This window comes from Telmatherina bonti (assembly GCF_933228915.1).
Source record: "Telmatherina bonti genome assembly, chromosome: 7".
NCBI classification, from domain to species: Eukaryota; Metazoa; Chordata; class Actinopteri; order Atheriniformes; family Telmatherinidae; genus Telmatherina; species Telmatherina bonti.
Window position 1 is genome coordinate 40,032,780 of NC_136625.1, and position 11,440 is coordinate 40,044,219.

Here is an 11,440-nt window from a genome sequence, read left to right on the forward strand (position 1 = left end):
CTCTTTAGTTCCCTGTAGAAGCTCTGTAGTTCCCTGTAGAAGCTCTTTAGTTCCCAGTAGAAGCACCTTCGTTCCCAGTAGAGGCTCTTTAGTTCCCCGTAGAAGCTCCTTAGTTCCCAGTAGAAGCTCCTTAGTTCCCAGTAGAAGCTCCTTAGTTCCCAGTAGAAGCTCCTTAGTTCCCAGTAGAAGCTCCTTAGTTCCCAGTTGAAGCTCCTTAGTTCCCAGTTGAAGCTCTTTAGTTCCCAGTTGAAGCTCTTTAGTTCCCAGTTGAAGCTCTTTAGTTCCCAGTTGAAGCTCTTTAGTTCCCAGTAGAAGTTCTTTAGTTCCCAGTAGAAGTTCTTTAGTTCCCAGTAGAAGCTCCTTCGTTCCCAGTAGAAGCTCCTTCGTTCCCAGTAGAAGCTCCTTCGTTCCCAGTAGAAGCTCCTTCGTTCCCAGTAGAAGCTCTTTAGTTCCCAGTAGAAGCTCTTTAGTTCACAGTAGAAGCTCTTTAGTTCCCAGTAGAAGCTCCTTCGTTCCCAGTAGAAGCTCCTTCGTTCCCAGTAGAAGCTCCTTCGTTCCCAGTAGAAGCTCTTTAGTTCCCAGTAGAAGCTCTTTAGTTCCCAGTAGAAGCTCTTTAGTTCCCAGTTGAAGCTCTTTCGTTCCCAGTAGAAGCTCCTTAGTTCCCAGTAGAAGTTCCTTAGTTCCCAGTAGAAGCTCTTTAGTTCCCAGTAGAAGCTCTTTAGTTCCCAGTAGAAGCTCTTTAGTTCCCAGTAGAAGCTCCTTAGTTCCCAGTAGAAGCTCCTTAGTTCCCAGTAGAAGCTCCTTAGTTCCCAGTAGAAGCTTCTTAGTTCCCAGTAGAAGCTCTTTAGTTCCCAGTAGAAGCTCTTTAGTTCCCAGTAGAAGCTCCTTGGTTCCCAGTAGAAGCTCCTTGGTTCCCAGTTGAAGCTCCTTAGTTCCCAGTAGAAGCTCTTTAGTTCCCAGTAGAAGCACCTTAGTTCCCAGTAGAAGCTCCTTAAATCCCAGTAGAAGCTCCTTAGTTCCCGGTAGAAGCTCTTTAGTTCCCAGTAGAAGCTCCTTAGTTCCCAGTCGAAGCTCCTTAGTTCCCAGTCGAAGCTCCTTAGTTCCCAGTAGAAGCTCCTTAGTTCCCAGTAGAAGCTCCTTAGTTCCCAGTAGAAGCTCTTTAGTTCCCGGTAGAAGCTCTTTAGTTCCCGGTAGAAGCACCTTAGTTCCCAGTAGAAGCTCCTTAGTTCCCAGTAGAAGCTCTTTAGTTCCCAGTAGAAGCACCTTAGTTCCCGGTAGAAGCTCCTTAGTTCCCGGTAGAAGCTCCTTAGTTCCCGGTAGAAGCTCTTTAGTTCCCAGTCGAAGCTCCTTAGTTCCCAGTCGAAGCTCCTTAGTTCCCAGTAGAAGCTCCTTAGTTCCCAGTAGAAGCTCCTTAGTTCCCAGTAGAAGCTCCTTAGTTCCCAGTAGAAGCTCTTTAGTTCCCGGTAGAAGCTCTTTAGTTCCCAGTAGAAGCTCTTTAGTTCCCAGTAGAAGCACCTTAGTTCCCAGTAGAAGCTCCTTAGTTCCCAGTAGAAGCTCCTTAGTTCCCAGTAGAAGCTCTTTCATTCTCAGTTGAAGCTCTTTAGTTCCCAGTAGAAGCTCCTTAGTTCCCAGTAGAAGCTCTTTAGTTCCCAGTAGAAGCTCTTTCGTTCCCAGTTGAAGCTCTTTAGTTACCAGTAGAAGCTCTTTCGTTCCCAGTTGAAGCTCTTTCGTTCCCAGTTGAAGCACCTTAGTTCCCAGTAGAAGCTCTTTCGTTCCCAGTTGAAGCTCTTTCGTTACCAGCAGAAGCTCTTTCGTTCCCAGTTGAAGCTCTTTCGTTCCCAGTTGACGCTCTTTCGTTCCCAGTTGACGCTCTTTCGTTCCCAGTAGAAGCTCTTTCGTTCCCAGTTGAAGCTCTTTAGTTACCAGTAGAAGCTCTTTCGTTCCCAGTTGAAGCACCTTAGTTCCCAGTAGAAGCTCCTTAGTTCCCAGTAGAAGCTCTTTAGTTCCCAGTAGAAGCTCCTTAGTTCCCAGTCGAAGCTCCTTAGTTCCCAGTCGAAGCTCCTTAGTTCCCAGTAGAAGCTCTTTCGTTCCCAGTTGAAGCTCTTTAGTTCCCAGTAGAAGCTCCTTAGTTCCCAGTAGAAGCTCTTTAGTTCCCAGTAGAAGCTCTTTAGTTCCCAGTAGAAGCTCTTTCGTTCCCAGTTGAAGCTCTTTCGTTCCCAGTTGAAGCTCTTTCGTTCCCAGTTGAAGCTCTTTAGTTCCCAGTAGAAGCTCTTTAGTTCCCAGTAGAAGCTCTTTCGTTCCCAGTTGAAGCTCCTTAGTTCCCAGTCGAAGCTCCTTAGTTCCCAGTAGAAGCTCTTTCGTTCCCAGTTGAAGCTCTTTAGTTCCCAGTAGAAGCTCCTTAGTTCCCAGTAGAAGCTCTTTAGTTCCCAGTAGAAGCTCTTTCGTTCCCAGTTGAAGCTCTTTCGTTCCCAGTTGAAGCTCTTTCGTTCCCAGTAGAAGCTCCTTAGTTCCCAGTAGAAGCTCCTTAGTTCCCAGTAGAAGCTCTTTCATTCTCAGTTGAAGCTCTTTAGTTCCCAGTAGAAGCTCCTTAGTTCCCAGTAGAAGCTGTTTAGTTCCCAGTAGAAGCTCTTTCGTTCCCAGTTGAAGCTCTTTAGTTCCCAGTAGAAGCTCTGGTCTGTGGTTCTGGCTGGTTGTTGGTCGGTCAGACGTTTGCCCTCTTTATGCCGCTCAGCGGCAGCAGCTGGAATCACGCCGCCTCCTTTCTGCCATTTCTATCTGAACGGTGAAAGCAGCTGTTGAACAGTCCAGCCCTGGACTGCAGCAGAAACGCACCAGGAGCCTCATTTATCAAACTGTACGCAGCAACGATGCCTCCAGGTGGCGTCCGTACGGAAAACAGGAAATGAGGCACAAAAAGCCTTCCAGGTTTCTACAGCAGCACGTCCCACGCCTGTTTCCTTCATAAATCAGGATCAACAGTAAATTTAACTTTAAAAGGTCAGGTGAACACCCCTGATAAATATTAATGAGCTCATTTCCATGACGGCTCCGCAGGAAAAAAGCAAAAAAGAGGAATTTTCTGGAAAATGAGGAAGAAATTCTAACAGATAAAGCTGTAAAATGTAAAAGTATTTTATCTGGTGGAGACGGGATGGACATCACCACCAGCAGAAAGACAGAGGAGGTCAGCAGGGGACAGATGCTGTCAGCGTCTCATCAGACCACCGGACTTATCCAGAAAGGACAAATAAAGTGGTCAGACAGTAAAATGTAGGGAGAAAGTGCATCTTGGTCCACAGGAGGAGGAAGGGGGGGCGCTGCCCACTCCCACAGATTAGAAGCTGGCGGGAAAATGAAGGAGTCCAGAGATACGCTGGAACAAAATGCTCCAGATGATGCTGGAAGTGCTTCATTCCTTTGTTTCAGATTATAAAATGAACGGACATAAATGAGACGTCTCTGACTCCAGTTTATTTACTGGGAACATACTGGTGTTCCTGTGTGTCCCAGCTGGGTTGCAGCGCTGCAGAGAGGGGGGGCAGTGGTTCCACCTTGTGTCCTAGCTGCGGTGTCCTCGCAGAGGAACCAATAATCACCATGAAGGAGGAGGTGCAGGAGATGGAGAGGAATAAACACCACCCTGACAGAAACCACACTAAAGATAAACTTGTGAATAAATGAGAATTCTCCACCTCTGATGTGTTGCATCACTTCTAGACGTAAAGCAGCAGCGTTTGGTTCCAACATGAGAGGATGATTGACAACACAATCATTCAGATTGGATGATTGATCAGGTGAACGCAGGTGAAGCGCTGACGTCATTTAGTAGCATGTTATGTAGCGTCTCCACTATCTGCAGACATCTGCAGCTGTACAACAGGTTTCCTCCTGGGCATGGAGGCACCTCCACCTGCCTCCATCTGCCCGATGGCCGCTACACCACGTCTGGCTGTGGAGAACATCGTTCTTTTCCTCTGCTCTGGGTTGGGAAAAGGAGCGGACCCGACCTGTCAGTCCCTTCCCTTTGGAAGGTGCCGGACTGGAGTCCAGAGTCTCCATGTTCCATGTCCACCAGCAGGGACAGATAAGCCACATTGGGGAGCATTTTATATCCAACCATCACTTCATGTTCTGTATCTGCAGGTGGAGGAAACACCTGAGCAGCCTGATGATGGGCTGTTGTCATGGCAACCGCCTCCTTTTACCTGCAGGTCTTCATGTAGAGCTTTATTAGTACGGCAGCTTCTGTACGACTTATTAACTGTGTGATGTGGCTTTTCTAACATGTAGAACTGCTTGGTTTCAGAACATTTTACTGCTGGACGTTTTACGTGCTGGAGGAACTTTTTCTCTTCTTCTGCAGATGCTGTTAATGTCCAACATTCTGGGGGAAAGTTTACATTTCATTTGGAACAAATGGCTCAGATTTCTTTTTATTTTCTGCCTTTGGTGTCGCCGTTTCCCGTTTCTCCAGATGTTGTCATACGCCGGGGTCAGAGTTGGCGTGGAGGTCGGGACGTTTTACCGCCAAGTCCTGCTTTTAGAAACCCCAGAAGTGGACTGGGACTGGTCTACGCCAGGTTTGGTGCTGCAGGGTTAGAAATGAGGACCCCGGTGCTGGTTTCTGAGGAGAAAACCTCTAAATGTGCTCCAGAAGAGCATGTGCTTCTCTCTGACTTCTGATAGTTTACAGGAATACGAATATGAAAAATCTCAGTAAAATCATTTAGTTAAGACATGAGAGGAGTCTGGAGCGGCTTGAGGTCTTACATCTTCAAAGTAGATGGAGATGAGGCTCATGTCGCTGATGTTCTTGCTGTCCATGCGATACTGCTCATACATCAGGTCATCTCGGGAACACTCCAGCTCCATCAGCTTCCTGTGGGCCTGCAGCAGATCTGCCTGCTCGATCAGCTGCCGAGTCTCCAACACGATCTCCGGGACTGGAAGTAAAACACGGGGAACACATGACATGCTGGCAGTCAGAAGACGCAGTTAGAATCAGCCGGTTTCCAGAAACAGACCAGAGAAAATGTTCTTGAGGTTTTCCACCGCTGAGGCCAGCTGGCTGTGCTGAACCACGGCTTCCTTCACGTCCTTCAGGTTCTCGATGGTGTTGATGCTCTGCCTCCAGTCTTTGCTCACATCAGCCAGGGAGCACTGGATGTCTTTGACGTCCAGCAGGGCATTGTGCAGCTGGCTCAGACCGGTCCGGACGCCGTCCAGCTGGGACTGGATGGCTGCCTGCAGAACAGGGTGTCAGGACGGGATCAGGATGAAGTTCTCTGGTTTGACTTAATGTTCGTGATGAAAGCAGTGAATCTGACCTTCAGCCTGGCTTCCACAGAGGCCTTCTTCCGGGCCTCTCTGCGTCGGTACTGCTCCACTTTATCCAGCTGGTCGGACCTCTGCAGCATACCGGCCACGCGCTGAACGGCGGTGGCCACGGCCTCGCGACCCGTCTGCTCCATGGCTGCTCGGCTCCGCCTGCCTGGCTGGCTGGCTGGCTGTCTGCAGGAGGGAGAGAAGAGACCCTCAGAGGGAGGGAACCTGTCTGTAGTCCGAGAGGGAACGTGTCTGTAGTCTGAGAGGGAACGTGTCTGTAGTCCGAGAGGGAACGTGTCTGTAGTCCGAGAGGGAACGTGTCTGTAGTCCGAGAGGGAACGTGTCTGTAGTCCGAGAGGGAACGTGTCTGTAGTCCGAGGGGGAACGTGTCTGTAGTCTGAGAGGGAACGTGTCTGTAGTCCGAGAGGGAACGTGTCTGTAGTCTGAGAGGGAACTTGTCTGTAGTCCGAGGGGGAACGTGTCTGTAGTCCGAGAGGGAACGTGTCTGTAGTCCGAGAGGGAACGTGTCTCTAGTCCGAGAGGGAACGTGTCTCTAGTCCGAGAGGGAACGTGTCTGTAGTCTGAGAGGGAACGTGTCTGTAGTCCGAGAGGGAACGTGTCTGTAGTCTGAGAGGGAACGTGTCTGTAGTCTGAGAGGGAACTTGTCTGTAGTCCGAGGGGGAACGTGTCTGTAGTCCGAGAGGGAACGTGTCTGTAGTCCGAGAGGGAACGTGTCTCTAGTCCGAGAGGGAACGTGTCTCTAGTCCGAGAGGGAACGTGTCTGTAGTCTGAGAGGGAACGTGTCTGTAGTCCGAGAGGGAACGTGTCTGTAGTCTGAGAGGGAACGTGTCTGTAGTCTGAGAGGGAACGTGTCTGTAGTCTGAGAGGGAACGTGTCTGTAGTCCGAGAGGGAACGTGTCTGTAGTCCGAGAGGGAACGTGTCTGTAGTCCGAGAGGGAACGTGTCTGTAGTCTGAGAGGGAACGTGTCTGTAGTCCGAGAGGGAATGTGTCTGTAGTCCGAGAGGGAACGTGTCTGTAGTCCGAGAGGGAACGTGTCTGTAGTCCGAGGGGGAACGTGTCTGTAGTCTGAGAGGGAACGTGTCTGTAGTCCGAGAGGGAACGTGTCTGTAGTCTGAGAGGGAACGTGTCTGTAGTCCGTAGTCCGAGAGGGAACGTGTCTGTAGTCTGAGAGGGAACGTGTCTGTAGTCCGCAGTCCGAGAGGGAACGTGTCTGTAGTCCGAGGGGGAACGTGTCTGTAGTCTGAGAGGGAACGTGTCTGTAGTCTGAGAGGGAACGTGTCTGTAGTCCGTAGTCCGAGAGGGAACGTGTCTGTAGTCTGAGAGGGAACGTGTCTGTAGTCCGAGGGGGAACGTGTCTGTAGTCCGTAGTCCGAGAGGGAACGTGTCTGTAGTCTGAGAGGGAACGTGTCTGTAGTCCGCAGTCCGAGAGGGAACGTGTCTGTAGTCCGAGGGGGAACGTGTCTGTAGTCCGAGGGGGAACGTGTCTGTAGTCTGAGAGGGAACGTGTCTGTAGTCTGAGAGGGAACGTGTCTGTAGTCCGTAGTCCGAGAGGGAACGTGTCTGTAGTCTGAGGGGGAACGTGTCTGTAGTCTGAGAGGGAACGTGTCTGTAGTCCGTAGTCCGAGAGGGAACGTGTCTGTAGTCTGAGAGGGAACGTGTCTGTAGTCCGCAGTCCGAGAGGGAACGTGTCTGTAGTCCGAGGGGGAACGTGTCTGTAGTCCGAGGGGGAACGTGTCTGTAGTCTGAGAGGGAACGTGTCTGTAGTCTGAGAGGGAACGTGTCTGTAGTCCGTAGTCCGAGAGGGAACGTGTCTGTAGTCCGAGGGGGAACGTGTCTGTAGTCTGAGAGGGAACGTGTCTGTAGTCTGAGAGGGAACGTGTCTGTAGTCTGAGAGGGAACGTGTGAACGTGTCTGTAGTCTGAGAGGGAACGTGTCTGTAGTCTGAGAGGGAACGTGTCTGTAGTCTGAGAGGGAACGTGTCTGTAGTCTGACGGTCAGATGGAAGCAGGTTGCTGGACCTAAACCTAAACCTCCTCTTTACTACCACGTTAGACAATATTCGCAGAGACATGTAGGTTCCAATTCACAGATTTCCCCAGATCTATCCAGATTTTTTCAGATATATCTGGATTTTTCCAGATCTATGCAGATTTTTCCAGATCCAACCAAACCAGTCCGACTTTCAGCTCATTAGCTCATCTCTACAACAGCTAGCACTAACTCGCTTTCTGAAACAAACCCAAAGCCCAAACCCCAAAACTTTCTCACCTCAGGCCTCAGAAGAACAGAAACGTCATGAATATAAAATGCATATCTTCAGAGTAACCCCGATAATTTATAATAAATAATTTCAGGAGAAACGGCCTTGTGTTGCTGCTGCTTTCACTTCCGCCTTCCGCCTTTAGACTCCGCCCACTAGCCCCGCCGCTTTTAGGGCAATGCGGCTGCGCAGTACGTCCTCTCGTCTTCGTGAGACACCATTTACATAGACATTATATACATAGACATCATGTACATAGACATCATATACAACGACATCATGTATATAGACATCATATACATAGACATCATGTACACAGACATCATATACATAGACATGTACACAGGCATCATATACATAGACATCATGTACACAGACATCATATACATAGACATGTACACAGGCATCATATACATAGACATCATGTACCACGACATACATAGACATGTACACAGACATCATATACATATACATCATGTACACAGACATCATATACATGGACATCATGTACATTGACATCATGTACATAGACATCTTTTACATAGACATCATATACATAGCTATAGTATACATAGACATCATGTACACAGACATCATATACATGGACATCATGTACATAGACATAAAGTACACAGACATCATATACATGGACATAATGTACATTGACATTATGTACATAGACATCATTTACATAGACATAAAGTACACAGACATCATATACATGGACATAATGTACATTGACATTATGTACATAGACATCATTTACATAGACATTATTTACAAAGATATAGTATACATACACATGTACACAGACATATACATAGACATGTACACAGACATCATATACATAGACATCATGTACAAAGACATCATATACATGGACATCATGTACTCAGACATATACATAGACATGTACACAGACATCATATACATGGACATCGTGTACATTGACATCATGTACATAGACATCATTTACATAGACATTATTTACAAAGATATAGTATACATACACATGTACACAGACATCATATACATGGACATCATGTACATAGACATCATATACATAGACATTATATACATGGACATCATTTACATAGACATCATGTACACAGACATATACATAGACATGTACACAGACATCATATACATAGACATCATGTACAAAGACATAATATACATGGACATCATGTACATTGACGTCATATACATAGACATAATATACATAGACATCATGTACACAGGCATCATATACATGGACATCATGTACATAGACAAAATGTACATAGACATCATATACATAGACATCAGGAACACAGACATCATATACATGCACCTCCAATGCATTTATTTATTTATGGGTTTCCGTTTGTGTCAAAAAAAAAAATTATGTAATATGTGTACATGTTGTTGGTTTATGGTGTTCCAATGTGTCTTTGGTACATGTCTATGGCCTAATGTTTTTGACAAGTGTTGCTTTTTGTATATGTCAATATTGCGTATGTATTTCTTGCATATATACATGTTGTACATGTACATGTTGAACATGTATCTGTTGCATTTGCATTTATTGCACATATAAATGTTGGATGATGTAAATGTTGTACATGTATGTTGTTGCATTTGGGTTTGCTGCATATGTAGACTTCGTATTTCGCTGCACGTCTTTACCTTCTGATTGGCTAATGTCGTTGCTTTCTGTTGTTGGTCAATGCTGTTGGTTTATGTCGTTGGTCTCTGCCGTTGTTGCCTTTATCACAAATAAATGCTGAAATAGGCCATGTCTGGTCTAAGTGTTTATTAGACATTGCAAAAAAATGTTAGAATGTTAAGAAATACATATTTTAAAAAGCTTTCAAAATATTTCCATTATAGCATTTATTTCCCCTTCAGGCGGTAATTCAGACAGCAAAGGGGTCCTAGTGCAAATAGCGCCGGGATACTTTTATTTTAATAACTTAAAACTAAATAACCTACAAACTAAACTAAATAACCTAAAAACAATCTAAAATATCTTCTTGGAGTTTGGGTTATTTACTGTGTATGATTATGCGGCCGCATTGGCTGGACTCGGACTACTTAGCATGCTAGCTAGTGTCTGGGCCACCGGATTATTCTGTCATTGTTCAACTGGTTCAAACTTTATTGGGACAGCAGGGGACGTTTTTGGTCAATGAATGCTAATCTTTATTTCTTCAACGAGGGTTATTTTATTCATTTAAATTGAGAATATTAATGTATCCTTGGAAGATATTGTCACATTTCAAATGATCACAATGTTATTTGTGCCTTTATTCACAGGCTCTGAGGACTAAAAGTGGGAATCATTGCTTAAAATATTGGGTTGATCTATCTACTTTGATAACTTTTGATACAGTGCATTCACATTTCACAGCAGCATGAGGGCCAAAGCCACTATACGCACAAAGTAAATGTCCCCTTTAATTCCCTTATTATTTTTTGCTAAGTATGACAGAAGCCTACATTTCACTCCAAATTGTTCTTTTAACTTATAGTCCAAAGACTCCACCTCCCCAGGAATAAGCGGTCAAATGAATGAATATTTCATGGAAATAGCATTTGGAAGCTAAAAATTGTATGAATGTAGGCATTATAAGGTAACTACATTTCTCAGGTATTTGGCATTTTTTAAACTTTTGTTCAGAATTTCTACTTAAAAAAAAGTTCCATAAAAGTGGAATTTCTGTGGATTTCACATTTAAAACTAGTAAGTGGCATGCCAGACTGGAAGTCTCTATATATTCCATACAGAACATCTCAGTCTAGAGTTGCTCCCCTTCATGGAGATTCGCATCGGTCTGAAACAAACCGGCCCCTCTGATTGGTTGATCTGAGGAGACTCTTGCCTTGTGTCGCTACATATTCGTCAAAACATTCAAGATGGCGCATGGACGTAGCGGGAGTTAGTTTCTTTTTGCCATAAATACTGTCTTGAATTAGCCTGGCACGCCAGACTCTGTCGCTATACCAGCGTAGAATATATAGAGTCCTCCAGTCTGGCGTGCCAGGCTAGTACTGCACGCCATGTTTATTTTCTTCTGCTGTGTTCGCTCTACTGAACACTTCCAGAGATTGTAGGCTGCCGCTTTACTGACGTCACATCTGCCATTTTTCTGATTGGTTTACTCCGCACTTGTTTGTCCCGCCCTGGAAACTTGTTGATGCGAGTGAGTCGCCAGACCCTACGCTGGTGGACTTCTGGCAAGATTGCAGAGGAAGCAGGCGCGCGGTAGTAACCCGGTGCAGCAAAAACCCAAATATGGACATTTAAGACATACGTCTAACAAACTATTTCCCAACAAGAAGTCGATAACCTAACTACGACCTATCAGACGGTACTGAAGGACATTCAGCTCTCTGAAATGGTACAAAACCATGGCTAAAGTTAATGCTAAAATTAATGCCAGCGGCAAAGCTAAAACATTCTTCCCGCACGGCTACTGCTCGCCTGAAGACATGGATACAAACACCAGAGGCACTAAGAACAACTTAACCTCCCCAGCGAAATCACTAACACCCCTCAAAAAACAAAAGCCAGACGAAACTGCAAGTTTCTGTGCCAACGCAGACCATGTGTCTAATGCTGCCATCTTAGCTGCAATTAGCACCCTCCAAGACATGATGGCGAACGTCAAATCGGAGCTTAAGCAAAACACCATCACCATTACTAATATTGCCAAAGTTGTAGAGTTTAACTTTGCAGAAATTAAAGAGTGCAAAGAACAAAACAAGAAACTGGAAGATGAAGTGAAGTACCAAAAGGAGAAAAACATTGAGATGGAGGTTAAAATGTTGGAGCTGGGAAAAAGATCCTC

At 45.8% G+C, this 11,440-nt stretch overlaps 1 protein-coding gene across 1 annotated transcript in view; it reads right to left on the minus strand.

The window, feature by feature from the left end:
• exoc3 (exocyst complex component 3) overlaps positions 1 to 7,759 on the minus strand; it is a 93,912-nt gene extending 86,153 nt beyond the window's left edge. The window contains exons 1-4 of the mRNA XM_079244045.1: positions 7,616 to 7,759; positions 5,328 to 5,511; positions 5,025 to 5,244; positions 4,771 to 4,943 (exon numbers count right to left, since the gene is read on the minus strand). Of these exons, the coding sequence (XP_079100171.1) occupies positions 4,771 to 4,943; positions 5,025 to 5,244; positions 5,328 to 5,471 (537 nt within the window). The 5' untranslated portion in view covers positions 5,472 to 5,511; positions 7,616 to 7,759. The remainder of the gene's footprint in view (positions 1 to 4,770; positions 4,944 to 5,024; positions 5,245 to 5,327; positions 5,512 to 7,615) is intronic.
• Between the last annotated feature and the right edge of the window lie 3,681 nt (positions 7,760 to 11,440).